This window comes from Asparagus officinalis, chromosome 3, assembly GCF_001876935.1.
Source record: "Asparagus officinalis chromosome 3, Aspof.V1, whole genome shotgun sequence".
Classification (NCBI taxonomy): Eukaryota; Viridiplantae; Streptophyta; class Magnoliopsida; order Asparagales; family Asparagaceae; genus Asparagus; species Asparagus officinalis.
Genome location: NC_033796.1, coordinates 48,951,190 through 48,973,093, shown reverse-complemented (window position 1 = coordinate 48,973,093; position 21,904 = coordinate 48,951,190). Strand labels below are relative to the sequence as shown.

At 34.1% G+C, this 21,904-nt stretch overlaps 2 protein-coding genes across 3 annotated transcripts; one reads left to right on the top strand and one right to left on the bottom strand.

The window, feature by feature from the left end:
• LOC109834058 (ATPase 11, plasma membrane-type-like) lies at window positions 6,462-14,185 on the top strand. The gene is made up of 21 exons (XM_020401950.1): window positions 6,462-6,522; window positions 6,607-6,726; window positions 6,817-6,915; window positions 7,440-7,577; window positions 7,679-7,813; window positions 7,913-8,092; window positions 8,175-8,381; window positions 8,593-8,712; window positions 8,814-8,933; window positions 9,027-9,149; window positions 9,239-9,343; window positions 9,808-9,952; window positions 10,887-11,051; window positions 11,128-11,366; window positions 11,445-11,477; window positions 11,776-11,857; window positions 12,008-12,168; window positions 12,272-12,457; window positions 12,877-13,059; window positions 13,145-13,323; window positions 13,649-14,185. Exons 1-21 carry the CDS (start codon window positions 6,469-6,471, stop codon window positions 13,743-13,745), a joined length of 2,871 nt encoding a protein of 956 aa, XP_020257539.1. The 5' UTR covers window positions 6,462-6,468; the 3' UTR covers window positions 13,746-14,185.
• LOC109834057 (gamma-tubulin complex component 2) lies at window positions 14,636-21,904 on the bottom strand. 2 transcript variants are annotated; one of them, XM_020401949.1, is made up of 22 exons: window positions 21,874-21,904; window positions 21,670-21,758; window positions 21,534-21,592; window positions 21,414-21,459; window positions 21,196-21,330; window positions 20,969-21,100; window positions 19,932-20,015; window positions 19,745-19,843; window positions 19,420-19,511; window positions 19,095-19,167; window positions 18,865-19,017; window positions 18,640-18,759; window positions 18,436-18,489; window positions 17,805-17,888; window positions 17,648-17,722; window positions 17,432-17,581; window positions 17,231-17,356; window positions 17,039-17,146; window positions 16,889-16,951; window positions 16,696-16,770; window positions 15,421-15,614; window positions 14,636-15,034 (listed from the first exon to the last, which is right to left on the bottom strand). In XM_020401949.1, the coding sequence occupies exons 2-22, from the start codon at window positions 21,736-21,738 to the stop codon at window positions 14,908-14,910; spliced, it is 2,118 nt and encodes a 705-aa protein (XP_020257538.1). In that variant the 5' UTR covers window positions 21,739-21,758; window positions 21,874-21,904; the 3' UTR covers window positions 14,636-14,907. The 2 variants fall into 2 exon arrangements, with proteins under 2 accessions (XP_020257538.1, XP_020257537.1); XM_020401948.1 differs by lacking the exon at window positions 21,874-21,904 and having other exon boundaries at window positions 21,670-21,867.

The window sequence follows — 21,904 nt, the reverse complement described above, 5'->3', positions numbered from 1 at the left end:
AAAGAGACGTCATCATCTCCTCTATGAGTTGAACTTTGGCCAATGCATATATCTTGTACTGTAGAAGAATGAATCCACTCATCATCTTCAAACTCGTCGGGGGTGGTTCTTCGTACTCAATATATCCATTATTAACATAAGCCTCATTAGGCCAATCCGGATTCTCTTCAACATCTTCACTCACAAATTGCATGCTATCAATTGGTGCACTATCTTACTCTTCACCTTCAGAGTCGTTGCTTTTTTCATCCTCCTCAATTGTTGCCCCTCTTAACGGCCTTATATTTTCATAAGGGACTTCATTGTTCATGACATTTGACGTTCCACCGAATGAAGGTGCACCACTGTGATATTAAAATTAAATCGGCTCCATTTCACTCAAAGAAGAAAAAAACCATCAGACTCAACTCCCAGATCTAACATGCGTGAGAATTCTCTTAGATGTTTGAATATTTGGCATGAACTATATGATAACCTTTTAATAAACAATTCTACCGTTGGTTACGACTTGCTCAAATAAAACATAATACTCATATGATGATCATTTGAGATCTCAACTGCGGATATTCTATCAAAAGTTATGAGCCAATTGTATATTATTTTTAGTCGGTATTCTTGTGGGTCAATTTCCGTAACTCGGTGTAATTCCTTAATCAAGTCATAATAATTATATGATTCTGAGATCATTAATAGCGTCGTTACCCCTTCGACGTACATTAGCATATTATTCATTCCATAATTAATTTTTCCACCATAAGAGAAACCAATAAAAATCATATTGCTCAACCTATGCAAAAGAAGATTATATCATTTAAATACAAAAAATTGAAAAAATATTATTAGGGCATCGAATAAGAGAGGAAAACCCAAGATAAAAATAATCTCATATAATTTTGACCAAAAATTCTAAACCCTAAATTGAAAATTCTAAACCTTAGAATTAAGCATTCTATGCCCTTAAAGTTTAATTTCAATTACAACAATCAACACACAAAGCATTCGAATCACCACAAATAGAGTTTAAACCCTAAAAATTCATTTTTGAGTAGATTTCTACATGTTAAAAGAGGAGATAAGGAAGAGAAATTACTCTAGAGATCTTAAGCAAACTTTCACGATGAATTTCAGCCGCAAAATGGGGTTAAAATTGAGATGGGTAGCAACAAAATGAGAGAGCGACGATGTTGGAGAAGAGAGAGGTGGTTGGGAGAAATAGGTTTGGAGGAGAAGGGTTTCGGTTGGTTTATATAGGGGGCAGGATCCAGAATAAGTAGTCGGGGTTGTCAATCCCGACTATCGTGTCCCTTAGCCAATTTCCCACTTCTTAACTTGCGGTTGGGCACTCTCTGCTAAATGGTTGAGGTTGGGAACCCCGTCCATTTCGAATTAGGCATTTCGAATCCCGACTAATTTACCTGCCAAACTATAGCAGGGTAGCGGGCGAGCTCCATATTAGTCGGGGTTATCAACCCCGATTAATTAGGAACGCGATTAAAAAAATCGACCCACTTTCTGGTCACGATGCTGACGTGACGAGAAAATAGGTTAATTTTCGTAATAAAATTTGAAGTAGGTAGAAATTTGGGAATAAAATTGGGAATATGTTTATTTTGAAATGACTATTTTAAATTTTTTATTTATATCTTAATCTATCCTAATCATAATCATATCTTATCCTAATCCTATGTGAACCATGTTTAGCTTAACAATTTAAAAAAACTAATATTAATAAAATATATAAAACATAAAAATGATATTAGTTTGTTAAGATAAAGAAATTACAAGTAGATAACATATTATAATACATGAAGTATTGCAAAAAAACCATAAAAAGTTTTAAAATTGCAGAAAAGACCCTGAAAAGTTCAAAATTATAAAAATCATCCCAATGTCTCAAAACTTAAAATAAAAAACATGAAATTAAAAAATTAACATCAGTTTGCAAAGAATTTAAAATTTACAGTTAACACCTCAATGTCTCAAAAATTATAAAAATACCCTCAAAAGTTTAAATTACAGACACGCACATTAAAATTCTAAAATTTTAAAACTTACAAACAACACAGTTGAATTCAAGAGATTACCATGATACACCTAAAATTTTTGATATTTACATTTAAATTTTTTAATTAACACCCTCAATATCTCAAAAATTATAGAAACACATTCAAAAGTTCAAATTATAAAAAACCACCCTAAAATTCTAAAATTTGTAAATAACATAAGATGAATTCAAGATATTACCCTTAGACACCTAAAAAATTAAAATTTGCCGAAATTAACCTCAATTTTTTTTAAAAACTCCTTCAAAATTTAAAAATTGTAAAAAAAAACTCTAAATTTTTAAAATTTTTAACTAGCACACATCAAATTCGTCGATTGGTAGACCGCTAAAATTTAATATTTTCTAAAATTAATCTATAGTTTTAATAATTACAAAAGACACCCTCAAAATTTTAGAGTTACAAGAAATATACTAACATTTAAAAAATTACCACCAACACATGAAACATAGAATTTACAACTACCAAACTTAAAAGTAAATTTTTTAAAAAGCTCTTTTAAATTTTTAAAAATTACAAATCACACCCTCAAAGATTAAAACCACAAAAATGGGCTAAAATTTTAAAACTTGGTAAAGAAAAGTGTAATTTTTTGGTATTTTTCATATATATATATATTAAAATTTCTAATTTAGGGATTTACTATCCATTTTCAGCATCTAAGAATAGTCTAAGTTGATACTGGTAAACAAAAACAATAAGAATTGATTAAAAACATCCGGTTAATGGATAAAATTTTTAAAAATATTATAGATTAAAAATTATCGGCACTATATAAATTAAAGTAATTTCATATAATTTTAGTAATAAGTTGGGGTAGCCAAAATACATTCGTAACATTAATTGATAGATGTTTAAATCCATAGAAATGATAAAACACTATAATATTATACCTTAGCATTAATTGATTTTAATTTAGAAACTTTAATCTTTGACGTTAATAATATTTATAGGGTAAAAGAATACAAGGAATTACATATGGAGAAACTATTAGAATATTTAGAGATAACTTTAAAAGAATTGAGTTATTTCCATTGCAAATGGGAAAGTGATGGAAATAAATCTAAAATTCAGAAAACGTCAATGAATCACTTGAATTGGCATTAACATAAGACATATCTATTAATGAAGCACTGAATGAGTTACATTAAAAAATAATTTAATAACTTTATCCTAATCAAAGAAAAAATCTCCATGGAAGACATAAGAAAAATTAGTAAGTATTCATAAATTCCATACTGTGTTCTTCAAATTAAATATTAATATTATAATCTAAGAGAAATTAGTAATGAATAATGCAGGTATTTATTTTAGATCTTTATGAAAAATGATAAGGATAGAGCAAAGGTAATATTATTGAAATAACAGAAATTCTTATTGGATGCACATCAGAAGAATTCATTTTAGAGGAAAATAAAGAGATAGCTTCTAATTTATTTAAGTGCTCATATGGGTGTGTGTAACAATGAATTTCAATAAACACTTAACTCAATAAGAACTAGCAATAAGATTGATATGAAATACAATAGTAGAAATGCTAGGAAAAGAGTTAAGGAAACTTCTTTATAAACACAAAGAGAGGATGAAAAAATGTTGAAGATGAACTCTTCAATAGCTGATGTGAACTCCTCTTTGTAACAGCAAATCCAAAACAAACTTAAACCAAACTAAACAAGCTTAAACCCTTGTTTAAAAACTTCTTTTAAAAACTTCTTAGCTAGATAAAAAGAGATCAGCAATGGGGTATTTATACCCACTCAAGATCTCAACAAAAACCCCAAGCAAAAGACAAAAGAGCCCCCAGAAAACAGCTCAGAAAAATAGCCGTTGGGAACCAACGGATCTATTGGCGGTCGACCGAAAATATTCGCGGTCGACCGCGAAGAACAAAAACACGAAGAACTGTTCTGGACAATCGTCGGTCGACCGGTGCGGTCGACCGATGGAAAATATCGAGCTCTCGGTCGACCGCATCGGTCGACCGACCAACTCTCTGCTGCATGCTGACGAGAGAACAAATGAGCGGTCGACCGGTGCGGTCGACCGAAGACTGACACAGCATAAAACTGATATAAAAATAGATTTTTGAGACTTTTGAAAATATGTTGGAAATAACAAATGAAGTCCAAAAATAATAAAACTTTAGGAAATGTATATAAACATGAAAACAAACATGTTACAAAAAGAATTTTCCAAATTGCATTTCCCATTTGTGAAAAATCATCATTTTGCAAAATAGTCCAAAACTTTGCACAATGATTATATAGACTTAATAAAGTATGTATATGATTATTGTTAAGTCCAAAAACTAAGAATACAATATTTTTATAAAATTGCATATTCTATGCAATAAATACCAAAACACAATAGTAAATATGAAACATGTGATTTCATATTTATAAACATGCAAGTGGGTCCAAAGCATGAAAACCCATAACCATGCATGTATATATATAACTATATATATACATACAAACCAAATACGTGTGTGTATATGATATTGAGCTTAAGGTACTTAACACACATAATATAAAACCTAAACTAAGTTACCCAAGCTAGATCTTGATCTTCAATAAGCTCTTCTTGGTAATCTTGCGGATGAAGCTTGAACTTGGATCTTCAACTTGAATATGCATAGCTTCAACCACTATTCCACCAACCTCCATTGGATATGATCGTTGAAGCTCTATTCCATCCATCCTCCAATATATTGTTAGTCTATAATAAATAACAAAATACAAGCACTAGACAAACAATATTAGATGTAAATTGTTTGTTAAATCATCATCAAAACAAGAAGGCCAACAAAAACGTCAATGAATCACTTGAATTGACATTAACATAAGACATATCTATTAATGAAGCACTGAATGAGTTACATTAAAAAATAATTTAATAACTTTATCCTAATCAAAGAAAAAATCTCCATGGAAGACATAAGAAAAATTAGTAAGTATTCATAAATTCCATACTGTGTTCTTCAAATTAAATATTAATATTATAATCTAAGAGAAATTGGTAATGAATAATGCAGGTATTTAGTTTAGATCTTTATGGAAAATGACAGGGATAGAGCAAATGTAATATTATTGAAATAACAGAAATTCTTATTGGATGCACATCAGAAGAATTCATTTTAGAGGAAAATAAAGAGATAGCTTCTAATTTATTTAAGTAATAAATTAGGAACACAAAGAATTTTATATATATGAAATTAATATTTATTCTCATTGAAATAGAAAAAAAATCAAAGTCTATATTTTGAGCAGTTTGTGTTGAACATCATAAGTACATTTGACTTCTTTGTAAAGTTAAATGAGATGATAAAAAATTAACGAGCCCAGGAAAGATAATAGCATAAAAATACAAAATAGCCTGATGTCACAAGTGATGTAGATGATGAAGACAATACTCTAGAATTGCCCGAGAAATGATAAATGATAAACCTGAAGAAGGATTGATCTTAACTCAATAAAAAATAAAATAGAAGAAATAAAAAACAATATTTTTTGAATATTTTATAGAATAGTTTAATTATTTTGAGTGAAAATATGAATCTTTAGAAGGGAGTTTCATGAATTTTTTTTCAGTATTTTTATATTCTTATGTGGATGTTTTTATCGTATAAAAGTATACTAGAGTTAGCATTAATCTTTAATTTATATTTTTTTATGAAGTCTATCAATGATTAGGAATAAACTTCATATTCTCTTTTGCATCGTTTTAACATACTTTAAATCAATCATTTTGCCATATTGGTTTGAAATATTCACCTTCCTTGTATAACACTATTTTAATATTTTTCACTTTGCAATACTATACTTTCTCAAATAAAGCTTAGTTTCATATCGGTCAAAAATAATATGAAAATTCAAATTATTTTTAAATTATATTTGTTTTTTGTCAATTCAAATATCAACATGAAAATTTAAATTGGGTGTATCCCATTTAAACAAACATAAAAAAATAATCGGGATGTAAGAGTTTAAAGAAAAAAATGAGCACAAACTGCCAAAAATACTTAATCATGGTATTAAATCACGTGCATTGCACGTGTATAAAAACTAGTATATATATATATATATATATATATATATATATATATATATATATATATATATATATATATATATATATATATATATATATATATATATATATATATATATATATATATATATATATATATATATATATATATATATATATATATATATATATATATATATATATATATATATATATATATATATATATATATATATATATATATATATATATATATATATATATATATATATATATATATATATATATATATATATATATATATATATATATATATATATATATATATATATATATATATATATATATATATATATATATATAAGAGAGGGCGACGATGGGGGATAAGTCGGAGGTCCTAGAGGCCGTCCTCAAAGAAGCTGTTGATTTGGTTGGTACCCTCATTTTTGATTTCCCAAAATTCATTTTTTGATTTTTTATTGATTTTATGTGTACTTTGTTTTGGGATTTTTAGGAGAATATACCAATTGAAGAGGTATTTGAGAATCTGAGATGCAGTAGGGAGGGGCTCAGCAGCGAGGCTGCTCAGGAGAGGCTCACCATTTTTGGACACAACAAGCTCGAAGAGAAGCAGGTTTGATCTTTTTTTTTTTTTGGCTAAAAAATGTGGTTTTTTTTATGGTTTGTTTTGATCCGAGACTTGGGTCTTTTTTTTTTTATGCAGGAGAGCAAGTTCTTTAAGTTCTTGGGGTTTATGTGGAACCCTCTCTCATGGGTCATGGAGGCTGCTGCTATTATGGCCATTGCCCTTGCCAATGGAGGGGTGAGAATTATTACCATTTTATTGCAATTTATAATGTTTTTTTTTTGCCTTCTTCTAGAGTGGAGATTTGGATAGAAAGACTCCTAAGAAAGTTGAGTCACTTTTCTTCATTGAAAATTTCTTTTTCTTTTTGAAGGGTAATCAAGCTATGTTTTTTCCCCTTTAAGCTTAGTCTCTTCCTCTTTTGTTTCAAAATTTTATGTAAACCCATTTTTTGCTTTATTCTTTTACTTGTCACAGTCTCAGATAGCTCAATGTGTCTAGTGAGGAAATTTAAATCAGCCAACGTGGGAAAAGTCCATCCCTTTGATGGCTGATTTTCCTTTATTCCTTTTTTAAATTTCATTAATTCTTCTTCATGTTCAGCAATTTTCACTGTATTACTGTAATCTGAACAAAAGTTTGTTCTTTTAAATTATAATAATACAAAAGCATACAAAATGAAGCTGATTTTTTTAGGCGAAAATTTACCTTTCAAAATTCTGTTCATAAGTTACCAGTTTTTGTAAAATGTTATTCATCAGGGGAAGCCTCCAGATTGGCAAGACTTTGTAGGAATCATAACCTTGCTGGTGATCAATTCAACGATCAGTTTCATTGAGGAAAACAATGCTGGCAACGCTGCGGCTGCCCTCATGGCTCGTCTTGCTCCCAAAGCAAAGGTTTTTAAAATTTTTGAAATTTCTTTCACTTCTACTTTTGAGTTTATATGAACAAGACATGGTTGTAAATTTAAAATGGAACATGCATAAAAAATCCTAAGGTTTTGAGGGATGGTCGGTGGAGTGAGGAGGAAGCAGCTGTTCTTGTCCCTGGAGACATTATCAGTATCAAGCTTGGGGATATCGTCCCTGCTGATGCCCGGCTGCTTGAGGGAGATCCTTTGAAAATTGATCAGGTTCTTATCATCATGTTCTAGTTTCTGATATTTTAGATTTAAGTATGTTTATTTGTTTGAGCTGATTATTTTCTTCTCATATTTGTATCATATAAATAGTCTGCCCTCACTGGAGAGTCTCTGCCTGTAACAAAAGGTCCTGGGGATGGTGTGTATTCTGGTTCAACCTGTAAACAGGGAGAAATCGAAGCTATTGTCATTGCTACAGGTGTTCACACTTTCTTTGGCAAGGCAGCACATCTTGTTGACTCCACGAACCAAGTTGGTCACTTCCAAAAGGCAAGTTGGAAACCTAAAAGCTCTTGCAGATTGATCTTTGATATATGAGGAATGACTTCTTGCTTTTCGTGTGATTTAATAGGTTTTGACTGCTATCGGGAACTTTTGTATATGTTCAATTGCGGTTGGAATGTTTGTAGAGATTATAGTCATGTATCCAATCCAACATCGAGCCTATCGTCCTGGAATTGACAATCTTTTGGTTCTTCTCATTGGAGGGATTCCAATAGCTATGCCCACTGTTTTATCTGTTACAATGGCAATTGGATCTCATCGCTTATCTCAGCAGGTTGAGTGGAATAGTTTGTTGCTTCCTTAGAATCATACTATCTATAGAGATTATATTCTGGATGATAACACGTGCTTCCTTAGAATCGTACTATCTATAGAGATTATATTCTGGATGATAACACATGATTTCAGTTAAAAAATTTAAGCTTTTCCTAACAAAATTTAATGATTTTCTCAGTTTGAATTGAGACAACTTGTGTATGGTACAGGGAGCTATAACAAAAAGGATGACTGCTATTGAAGAAATGGCTGGAATGGATGTCCTTTGCAGTGACAAAACAGGAACCCTTACTCTGAACAAGTTAACAGTGGACAAGAACCTTGTTGAGGTCAGTCTTCATTCTTACCATGAGAAGTCATCTTCAGGAACTAACTAAACAAAAAAACCTCGCTTTCTCTTGCATGGACATTCTGAAATCTGTTATTTCAGGTTTTTGTAAAAGGCGTAAGCCAAGATGCTGTTATATTAATGGCTGGTAGGGCATCAAGGGTTGAAAATCAAGATGCGATCGATACTGCTATTGTTGGGATGCTTGCTGACCCAAAAGAGGTAAATCTAAGTTAACCATATACGTAGATTTGTACATGCTGGAAGAAAACTGAAGAACTAATAATCTTTTTATCATATCCATTGTTATGAAAGGCTCGTGCTGGTATTCAAGAGGTACATTTTCTGCCGTTTAATCCGACCGATAAGAGAACTGCCCTAACCTATGTTGACTCGGATGGAAAATGGCATCGTGTCAGCAAAGGTGCTCCAGAACAGGTAATTGCTTCACAAAACTCATTCTTTCTTGTTTCTCTGTATTTTTTGTAGATAAAAACTCCATAATTAGCTATAAATTTGTCTTGTAGATTTTAAATCTTGCACACAATAAGTCAGAGATAGAGCGCAGGGTCCATGCTGTGATTGACAAGTTTGCAGAGCGTGGACTTCGATCGCTTGCTGTAGCATATCAGGTAAAACATTCCTGTTGTATTTACACTTCTTTTCTGCGATGTATAATGATCTTTACTACCAAAAAATTGGTGTATATGGAGACACAGTAGGACATCATGTCTATCTATCTGTCTAAATCAAACACATACTTAAAGTAACCATTATTTAACTTACACATTATTATAAGGTGAAGTCATTTATGCATCATTTTGAAAAAAGCTTATTGTTTTGTGGACCATTTATTAAAATATTTCATATATAAGAAACAACCTGAGACATGCATGTATAGGAGTCAAATATGCACATAGCTGCGTCTGCTCATGCCTGAAGTTTGGACGATTACCTTGTCCTACAACCTATATGTATGTCAAAGTATGAACACTTTTGTGTAGCTGTCTGCAAGTTTCAAAACTTCTTCTCTTTCATGATCTAGCAATTCTTTTATTTATGTCGCATTTGGATGATTTTTATATGCCTTGATCAGGAAGTTCCAGAGCGAAGTAAAGACAGTCCGGGAGGTCCATGGCAGTTTATGGGTCTCATGCCACTTTTTGACCCTCCAAGACATGATAGTGCAGAGACAATCCGAAGGGCACTTAACCTTGGTGTCAATGTCAAGATGATCACAGGTTTTATTTATTTATTTATTTGAGCTTTTGACTTACATTAAAAGTCAAATCTGGAGGCAAACTGCTGTATAATGTAGTGGGACATTGTACACTAAGTTGTTTGTGATGCAAAAGATCTTTATGAGGAATTTGACATATTAATGGATAGTACTTTGTCATATTCCAGCCATTAGACCCCTTAAGTAATGGAAAGAACAATTGGCATCTTTATGGTGCGAAATCAGATAAGTTATAAGTTAGATGGTTTGACTATCCCAACTAGAAAAATCTGATCATTAGAGAAGGTTAGAACAAACCTTAAACGCCTCTAAAGCTACAAACTAGGAAGTCCAAATTAGAAAAATCTGGTTACTGGAAGATGTTAGAGCAGCCCTTGAATGTTTTTCGGCTACAAACAAGTAATGATGGGCCATGTCATTCTCATTCAAACAATAAACAGGTATTCCCCTTCCATATTTAATGAAGTCCTGTCCCATGGTTTTCTGTTTTTAACGACATAAATTCCTGAAGAATGAGCAAAATAAAAGTAGTGTTGTATTCATTTGGAGGGGGAAAAGAGTTTCCCCCTAGTGACAAGGGATAGAAGGGCTACTTTCACCTGGTGTGGAAGCTCTGACAGGTTTTAAATCCAAAACCAAGTAAGCAACCTGAAATTCAACTGAGCTTGTGATATGAGATTTCAGTTTGCTGATGTGCTTTATTTGTTGATATACTAAAATTTCAGAGATATGAAATGGTTTTTCTGAAAATCTTGACTGTAATAGATTTTTATGTGACATGTCTTAGATGTTCCGAGATTGATGCCTGTATTGGATAATGGTATTTACATATTTTTATGTCAATCATCTTGAAGAACATCTCTGTCCATCAATTTGTTCACATCTCTTCCAATTTTCAGAAATTGACTAAGTGAGGCATCTTTGTTCACTTATAGGTGATCAACTTGCAATAGGAAAGGAAACAGGCCGTCGTTTGGGAATGGGCACAAACATGTATCCTTCTTCAGCTTTGTTGGGCCAGACGAAGGATGAATCAATTGCAGCTTTGCCTGTAGATGATCTTATAGAGAAAGCTGATGGTTTTGCCGGTGTATTTCCAGGTATCAGTGTTGCTAGTAGGCTTACTTTTACTTTGGCAGTATTTAATTATCATTCTTTTTCTTTTGCAATTATCAGAACACAAGTATGAGATTGTCAAACGGTTGCAAGCAAGAAAGCATATTTGTGGTATGACTGGTGATGGTGTTAATGATGCTCCTGCACTCAAGAAGGCGGATATTGGGATAGCAGTTGCAGATGCTACCGATGCTGCTCGCAGTGCTTCTGATATTGTTCTTACAGAACCGGGCCTGAGTGTTATAATAAGTGCTGTCCTAACCAGCCGTGCAATTTTCCAGAGGATGAAAAATTATACAGTAATTATCATTATATTTATAAAAAAGCCTCACAACTTACATGATTTTTTTTATTAAAATGGTTTTATATTTTTGCAGATTTATGCAGTTTCTATTACCATCCGCATAGTGGTATGTTCCTGTTCCTTAATGGTCATGCATGATTCATTTCTGTAATATCGTGAAATGGAGGGTTATTGGTTGTTTAACCTTTTACCAGTCTCTGCAAGTTCTCTCTTTAAGAAAAATCTAAGTAGTCACTTCTTGGCAGCATTGTTGTGATGTTGGTACTCGAGTATATAAATAGATGTTTGTAATTGTATGTTGAGCTAATTAAGATATTTTCAAGTGTTTTTAATCTTCTTTGTTGTTTGAAAGAACTATTCATTTCCCCCCTCATCTGTTATAAGCACTTGTTTCAACTCTACAGCTTGGATTCATGCTTCTGGCTCTTATATGGAAGTTTGACTTTCCACCCTTCATGGTCCTCATCATCGCCATCCTCAATGACGGTAATGTTATGTTCCTAGTATATTTACATCATCTGGTGTTATTTATATATCTTGTTGTCAGTTTAGTGGTCTGTGTTTTTTGGTTTCTGTAGTCTGTATTTTTTTGTTTCCAACATGAACCTGTCCTTAAGTGACCTCTTGTTCATTTAGGTACTATCATGACAATTTCAAAGGATAGGGTGAAACCATCTCCGTTACCTGACAGCTGGAAGCTTTCAGAAATTTTTGCCACGGGGGTCATTCTTGGTGGTTATTTGGCCATGATGACGGTCATTTTCTTCTGGGTTGCATACCAAACTAACTTCTTCCCGGTATATGCACTTCTATACTGAGAAATAAAATTGTCTAGAAAATTTTGTTGTATTTTTTTCTACTGACACAAAATATTTTCTGCTTCTTGAATCTTACCACCAGCGTGTGTTCCATGTGGAGAGCCTGGAGAAAACAGCTCAAGATGACTTTCAGAAACTCGCCTCAGCAGTTTATCTACAAGTGAGCACCATTAGTCAGGCTCTTATCTTCGTGACCCGATCTCGTAGCTGGTCCTTTGTTGAGCGGCCTGGTCTCCTGCTCGTTGCAGCTTTCTTCATTGCTCAATTAGTAAGTTCTCTATTTTTTCCTCTGAAAACGATATCATGATATTGCCCTTCTCAATTAGGTGCTGCAACTTGTCAGAGATTTCTGTGAGAACTGTTTGCAATTACAGTACTGCTCGTTGCAGCTTTCTTTGTTGCAGGAAATATAATTATATTGCAAATTAAGTGTTTGTTTATCTGCAATTGTAAATGATCTATATTTTCTCAGTTGGAACGTACTAAGTTAACAATGCTGCATTGATTTTTTTTCATTTTTATGAAGTTGAAATTTAATTACCATTCTCAACTATCTTGTTACTAACCAAACGTTGGAAATGGAAACTTGACTGCAACATTTGCATGCTGTATTTCCTGTCAATCAATCAGCCCCCTAAATACCATTTCTTTCTGAATTTATTTCGAAGTATGTTGCTACTTGCGTAGGTGGCTACATTGATAGCGGTCTATGCTGACTGGGGATTTGCTGCCATCAAAGGGATTGGATGGGGCTGGGCTGGCATCATCTGGCTGTACAATCTCATCTTCTACTTACCACTCGATATCATCAAATTCTTAATCCGCTATGCTCTCAGCGGGAGGGCATGGGATCTTGTCATTGAACAAAGAGTACTATACTGTCTATTCACCAGCTATAACCTTGTCTTCATCTTTTATTGATTAATTAATATTGACTTTTTCCTCAATGGCTCAGATTGCATTCACGAGGCAGAAAGATTTCGGGAAGGAAGCAAGAGAGCTCAAATGGGCACATGCACAGAGAACTCTTCATGGACTTCAACCACCTGATACCAAGATGTTCAATGATAGAAGCAACTTCACCGATCTCAATCAGATGGCTGAAGAGGCCAAGAGACGTGCAGAGATCGCAAGGTGAGAACATCTAGACCTTTACCTTGAGTAACTAATGTGCAAATATATAATCATCGGTATTTATAAAGGGTTGATTGCTGATAGAACCCCGGTGCTATCACCCAATCGCAGATAGAACCCCCGAGTATTTTTTGACTCTTTTATTCTCAGGGGGCTTTGTCAAAAAAAAAAAAAACTTTTTCTGAGGGTAAAAATAGGTAATTAAAAAAATTCACTCAGGCGGTCTACCTAACAATAGAACTACAGGGTTCTATCGCAATTAACTCTTTTTAAAGTTTGAGTTTTGGCTGTTTTTGTCTTAATTTCTAGCTTTGCTTATGTGCAGGCTCAGAGAACTACACACACTAAAGGGCCATGTGGAGTCTGTGGTAAGGCTCAAGGGTTTGGACATTGACACAATTCAGCAATCCTACACTGTCTAAGTTCGATACAGATATGAAGTATTAAGGCCATTCGGGTAGATAGTAAGCTCACTTGTGGCTTGTGGAGCATTATTTTTCTATATAATCTCTGGTTAGAAGCGAAAATTGTTGTCCAAAAGCCACCTGTAATCTTATACATGAGTTATGATTGTTTATATACTAGTCTTGTAGAAAGAATTTGTTGGATATGCTTATGTGACTATGAGGGTTCACTTTGGCCATTGAGAGGTCTGAAGCGCACCTGATTTCTTTATCCTTTCACAAATTGCTTCGCCGAAGGCAAAAAGCTGTGAATTTAGGATGGTCAGGTGTTATCATGTATGCGCTTATATTTGTTTTCAAACGTACACAGGAGTACACTGATGACGAATGCTTAGTGTTGATTTGCTTTGATAATGGGACAAGTGAAGGAGGTAATGAGCTCATCATGTTTACTGACATTTTAAGTGTGTTTTTGTGTTATGTGGATAATATGATTACAGCGTATGAATGTAGTTGTATTGCCTATACTGGTACCTCTAACGATATGTTCAATCACTCTTCATCTGTCGACAAATTGTGAAATCCTGGTTGCTGGGGATGCGGAAGGACATGCGCAGATGAATATACCGGTAATATAGATGCAGATTGGATAGCGTTTTTAATATTTGGTTGGATGAAGGTAAGGATATGAATACAAAGTAAAATTGTCTTATTTTGTATCCGAATATACGTATCAATTAGACTAATGGAATTGCTGACTCTATGTTATTGCATTTGAAACAGGATATTTGATTTCAACTTTTTAGGGTATATCCAAAATATTTATGACTTTTATATGAGAATTTTTTATTTATTTAAAACATGTATCATAATACCTATACATTTTCCAAATCCCCATTCATAGAAGATAATTGAAGAGACGATTCATGGTTTGTATTCGAAAGCAAAACAGGCGAGAGAATCTATCTCGAATCAGAGACAACGGAATTCAACCTCACTTGGCTGCATTTAGCAAGTCAGAAAGCAATAATACAAATCTAGACCTCTGCTATTGTATAAACCTGCAAGTGAACTTGCCAAGGGAAATCAAGAGGAAGCTACTCTTTCTAATCAATCTCGATGTATACAAATATGCGTACGAACTTGCCAAATTTTTATATGGAATTGATTCCAGGGAGAGTCACTGGTCACTCCTCACACCCAGAATACATTGTGCAAGATGAGTCAAGTACGGCTCTGCTTGTGAATTGTTGCTCAAAATAGGCACTAGACTCTGAAGCTCAGCATTGAACTCCTTCTCAAATTTCCTGTTGCACGCAGAAAATCTATCATTCTCCATAATGCTGCTAAAAGACACTTGAGAACCAGCACATTTCGGAAAAAAACTAAAAGGTCTTAATTGCACATAGACCCCCTTGTCGGATTGTTGTATTGAAGTTACTAGCTCTATAGTTTCATTTTGGCAGACAAAGTTTCCTGAGTGAATTTTTCTTAAATCATTTACCCTAATTAAAATCACTAATTTCACCCAGGGGTAATACCTACTAAAAATTCACCTAGGTAAAGGAGGAAAAATTTAACCCAGAGGGTCTATCTGCCAAATTGAAGCTACAGGCACAATATGTACAAACCAGTGGCAACACAGGGGTCCTATGTACAATTAAACCAAAGTAAAATGGGTATGGATACTTACAACACGGATTCAGAGAGAGTGTTGTTTTCCGCTGCAGTTTTTAGTGACCGATTACTAGATCGTGCTGATCTTCTAGTTTTAGACTTTCCAACTCCAAAGGAACCATTATCCATGTCAGAAGCATAGGCTGCCGGTATCAGCAACTGTATGGAGGCCGCATATTGTAGGCATATTGATTTCAGTTTCTCCACCTTCTGCTTTACATAGGTTAAAGAAGAATTAAAACAGGGAGAAAATATTTTATGAATAAAAAATTTAATTGAAGCCATCAATAACCTAACGTCAGCTCGTGCTGAATTAGGGTTTGAATAGAAGGCTGGAAGTATTAGTTATTTCAGAAGGCACAGCATGTTGATTAGTAATCTACGCAGAGCACTGCATTTTATATAATTTGTAACTGGAAAGTGTGCTCTTAATCTATATAGACGTGAAGTGATGCGGAAATTAGTATAAAGAACAGTTGGATGGTTGGTTATGAAATATGATACACGAACAAGTCCTTGGGAGACTAAGATAAGAGTGATTAGGATAGTCGAAACTTGAAGGGTACCCAAGAGGAAGAAAATGATAAATTTTCCTGGCTTCAGACTGTCAGAAATGTGAAGTAACTGCTACAGTGATGCAGTTGATGTCAGAAATGACAAATTTTCCTTGATTCAGACTATGAAAATGAAAAAAAAAAAAAAACTCATGGATCTTTTTTGGAAAGATAGGTGTGAGCAAACTTGCTGAAAACTTGGGTAATAGCCTAGTCTCAGTTCGAATTTTATAACTTGCTTGATCTACGTCAAGGGATGTGCTCGTGGCCTATTCAAGATCTAAAAAATCACATATAGACGGTGCTTTTATAGAAGCAAGAATAATTCACAAAGTTAAGCCTAATCGCCAAACACATGTGGATGTCCCTGATAATAACTTCAAGTTGGTGATAAAGCCCAATTGCCTAACCTTGCTTGAAGACTTACTAGATGATTTGCAAGGCTAGCGAAAATTCAGTTTATTTTAGGGTATGGAAGGGCTTGGGTCTTAGCTTAAAGATGAAAATCAAGGCATGGATGACCTGGGCCAACCAGAGCTTGACTAGCTGATAGTCACACTATGGGAGTGTGACCAAACAGAGAGGTACCTGTCTATAAACATTAGGTATTGCTCAGTGGAAGTATGAATCAGGTAAATATCAGAAAAGTATGTATCTGGAACAAGATACTTATACGAAAAACATTAATTTCTTACAGAGAAACAAAAGTGAAACAGAAGGCTAGGCAGAAAATTGACCTTCAGAACTTGCGGCAAGAGAAGCAAGCATTCCTTTAAGCATTTGTGGAGGTAGAAATCATGGAACTGGATGACCTGTATTACAGAGTTAAAAGAAATGTACTATCAATTAACTGCACACATATCTTTATATCAAGTAGCACACAAATGCAAACAATATGTGGTTGAGCAAAGGAATCTCAAAAGAAAGAACCTCATCTATGCTTTTAACAGCTTGAAGCCTATCATGCATCAAATGCCAATTTGGTTCGAGAACCTGAATGTGATAGATAAAGAATATTAAAAGATTCCAATTGAACTGGTGCATATGCTACATAATAATGACAAGAGAAAAAATGATCACCTCAAAGGTTAAGTAATGCAAAAGGCTGTTAATAAATTTCAGCATGCTACGACAGAGAATGGAAGATCGCGAAATGGGGGTGCCCATACTGTGGATGGTACGAAATCCCTGCAACATAATTTCCCACATAGACATAAAGAAAGAAATACTATTCATATGGTAGAATGATATAAACAAAAAAGAGTATCATACTTGATGTAATTGCCATGCCACACAAAGTTGGCGATTGACATGCTTACAATGGAACAGAAACCGAAAAATCAGCTGATATTTCGTTAAGGCCTTTCTTGAAATAATAAGTGACAGTGGCCATTGAACCTGACATTTGATTATCCTGATTTAGTTTAGAATCTGAAGAACAATATTTAGCGCTGCAAGAATAAAGGAAACTACCTTGTAACTCAAGGAGAATGTTTCCAAGCCAGTAATGCTAACTGGATCCAGCTGGTCATCACCTTCAAAAACTAGATTTGCATAATTTGAAGGATAAGAACTTTCCAAATCTTTCAGAGTGGCCAGTTTCTTGAGCAAAGAAACTCTTTCCTGTAGGGATGAAGATATTAATATAGCAGCCAACTATTTCTTGCAATTTTCAGCACTAAAACATACCACACAACATGTTAACTCCTCGTGATAAGGATCCGCCACAGCAGCAGTAGTGCGCAAAGCAAGGTCAAGGAGAGACTGTTACATTGTAGAACATTAAAAACAAATTTTCTGCTGCACTTGAATGTTGGAAAATCAGAAGATAAGAGGATTAAATAACCTGCAACTTTTCAACAGAAATCTCTTCAGGCCTCTTAGCAAGCTCGTCTCGAGCAATGTCCATAAAATGAACCAAGAAGTCACCCTGCAAAAAATACGTTCAGCAAAGAGTTACATTACAGTTATAATACTTCAAAATCTCCTGTAAAAACACAATTAGCATTGACTGATTATTTTAACAGTATCAGCTTAAATTCATAACACCAATATATAAATTTAAAAGAACAGGGTAAGTTACATAGAACTCTGAAACTGCATAAAGCTATAACTAGAAAATGACAAAAGGATGAAGGAATAAAATATAGTGCAAAATTACAAATTTTCATAGTTTTATATGGCTTTTCCGTTCGTCACTCCAGGAAAGAAACATTATGTGTCACAAACAACTAATTAATTCGACGGCAGATAGATATAAAAAAGACACATATATCTAAGTAAGATGCACTAGACAGTAATTTACCATACCACTAACAAATAGAAAACTAAATAGAGCAATGCACGTGAAAAAGAAAAAAAAGCAATACAAAGTATATTGTGAATCTCAGATTACTGAATAAGAAAGCATCATACATCTAAATATTTTGAGTGTGTGATAAGCAAGTTGTACTGATGAAGATAAAATATTGGAGTACCTGGTCCAGAAGGAGATAGCGCTTCAGAGACCGCAGCTTCCCAATTAGGTCATACTGTATAAACATTATGATTATCTTTAAGGTTAACAACTAGCAAAAGAACTAAGATATAATATGCAAAGGTACTTAATAAACAATAGGTTTTTGAAACTAGAATAATTCAAGAAAAATTGATATCAGAAACAGATCAATACCATATCCCACCTTTTCTTTTATGAGAGTTAAGAGCTCGCCACTTGCAAAGTCATAAGCAGTTTTAATGCATTCAAGATAATGATGGTTAGATCCAAAGCTCATCAATTTTGAGTTTTCTGTTTGAGGGACCTAAACATAACAAAGAAGTGCCTTAGCTACTGAACAAATCTTGTTTACAGTTGCTTCAGTAAAATGTGTTCTCCGTGTTCACAGGGACAAAAGTCTGCAGTGTACCTGAACATTGTGTCCACATTCTCTCATTACATTTAAATACTTTCCAGTTGTCAAAATTGTCTCTGCAATGCCAGCAAGAAAGCTAGGAATACCATCTTTAAGGCTATACCTTTGACGCCAAAACTTGGCATCATAATCCAGTGTGAGGCTTTCCTGAGAAACAAAAACCAAAGAGGCTTAAAAAGTGGCTATTGCTGCAGGGTGCATGAAGAAAAATTCGAAGAAAGTACCTTTTTCAAAGACTTGTTCTCAGCAATGAAAAATTCACCGTATGGATCATCGATAACCCCCTCATAGACCCATCTACATTCCAGTACAGCAGGGAAAATATTAGCATAAAATCACAAGTATAGCAAATAAATTAATCAATTCATGCTGAACATTAATTAAAAATAATTTACACATAATTCTGAGAAGATATTGGAACAAAGAAAGCACAAGTACGACTCTAGTCTAGTGTACACATAATGGAAGTTTTTTTGTAGAATTTACAGTTAGCTTAACAACCTGGAGCAATATAGAGATATAATTGACCAAGGTCTATACCATAGATACCTTTCCAATATTCCCATATATGCAGAACTTGCACGCTGTGTCATCTTTTCCAGCAATGATCGAACTGCATTATCACCGGCCATAGCCTTGGACTGCAATAGGAGTAAGATAATAACAAGAAAGGAAAATACTAAATAACTTTGGGTATTATGTTACAAGCAATAAACAACATGTCTATTTTTAGCTCTCAATGAAAAGAAACAAAAAAAAAAAATCTGTAACCACAAATAGGCACACATTTACATAGACAATGTATAAAAATCAGAAGAGGTGTGAAAGCAATGAGAAAACTTGGGCCTCAAATGAAGACTTCAGAGATATTTACCTGGCTTTGCAAGAGGTTAAGCATTGCAGAGCCTGAAACATTGCTTGAAGATGCCTTCTCAACTACAATTGACAACGCATGCAATGATCCCATCATTGGCTGCAAGTTAGACAAACAGGAACGTAGCAATTAAAGAAAAGGAAAGTGTCTACTAGCATGGAGAGTTCAGTAAGGAAAAATGTCTGACCTGACAGTAAAACCACAGTCCTTGAACAGAAAGTCGTCCAAGACGGAATTGGTGCTCCAGTTGCGCTACCATGGCCTGATAATCCTGTTGTAATAAGGGGAAAAAAGACAATGCTCCAGGTTTCAATGAGGATTCACCCAGATCCCATTCACTAAAGAAACAAAGAGCCAGCAGGTAAGAAAATTAGCTAATTAAAACCAAAGTTGCAAAGTATCACAAGCTACATAAGAACACGCTTGTGAAGTGTTGCAGGCTTGCAGCCCCCATGAATAAATTTAGCGCCTTCATAATATTTGATAGTATGATCATAGAAATGAAGATAAACTTGTCATCAAAGAAGAATCTCATATTTCAGAAGGTCCAAGGCAAATGTAGATAGCTGTAAAGAAGCTTATGAAGAAGATATATTAGCTTGCCACTTGGTATAATAGCTCTTCAAGAAAGAAGCAAAGCGGAATGCTGTGTTTTTCTCTTATAATAGCATATCCATTAACTCTTTATATCATACTTCTTGCAATCAAACGACAAGAAATTTTTTTAAATACGAGCAAATCTTAGATTCCTTAGTGGCCTAGTCATAATGTAACAAATATGCAGAAGATAATATTTGTGTATGCCACACAGCTTTACTTTAAAAAAATTGAAAGTACCATCTAAGAGAAAATGATGATACATCTTTTTGGAAGGGTCAAGGACGTAAAGGAAGTTTAATTACTTGACAAGTAATATATTAACTCTTTATGCAAGTAAATACCAACGAGAACACACTAAAGTTACTTGATGGAATTACATGTGTTGGTTATTTAATGATGTCAACACTCGGACTTAAAAATAAAACTACAACACTCGGACTTAAAAATAAAACTAACCTATGGAATCCAATTGATACCCTCTCAAGTAATGCTAGTAATTAGTAACCCAAAAACTTTATATGCAGTCTTGAAGATCTAAGGTGGCCTTCAATGAAATAATATCAGAAACCAAAAGCATTTAAATGCAGTATCAACTGGTAAAAGTTCCATGTTAAGATAATTTACCAAGAGGAGTGCTCTAAGAGCCGCAGCAAATGCATGGTTGACCAGTCCACTCTTAAAATGCGACCTGGACTCAACAAATTGACTGATAAGTATATAGTCCTCACAAAGAGGAAATATTCTCTGTATTATTTCCTGCACCACGAAGAAAATAAAAAAACGATTAAACCCCCCTTAAAGTTTTGTCACACTTAATGCATACCAAATCTTCTACATCATTTGGACCTTACCTGGAGAGCAAAGTCCATGGACTGATCAATCTGAAATATAACATGACCTTCTCTCCCACGGACTCTCTTTATCGAAATATATCGTCCCTCGATTCCCACGAGAGCCGAGAGCATATCATCAATGACCAAAAGCTCCTACGTACTCCAATAAATAATCAAACCAGCTCAAAAACCCTCTTTTGATCATAACAACCAAGTCAAAAGAGAAAAACAATCACCTGAACTGAAACAGGATAAGATCCGACGACATTATGGGTTCCACGACTGCAAGAAACCAGCTTAAAACAAGCTCGAACACTAAATGCAGATGAAATGAAAGCGCTCGGATCGAGAAATACCTGCCGGAATCCATCGAAAAGGGCCTATTAGTTGAAGCATGAGCTGGGACCTTGATTTCCTTAATAAAAAAAAAAGGAAAAAGAATTAATTAGGAAATTCACAAAGAGAGATCGAGGAATTCAAAAGGAAAACTACCTGATGAAACCGGCCAGTGAGAAAGGGGCGTTCGAGATTCCATTTTGGAGTCGCAGGGCTCGAATCCATTGCAATTGACTGTTTGAAATCTGCAAACCCCAAACGAGACTTTTTCCCCAAAAATCTTACGAACTGGGCACCACAAGTACTAAACTAAAACCCTAACCAAACACGACAAAACTCTAAAATTTTTCTGAAGCCAACCTTGTCGTCGTCGCTAAGGGGCCGTCGTCTC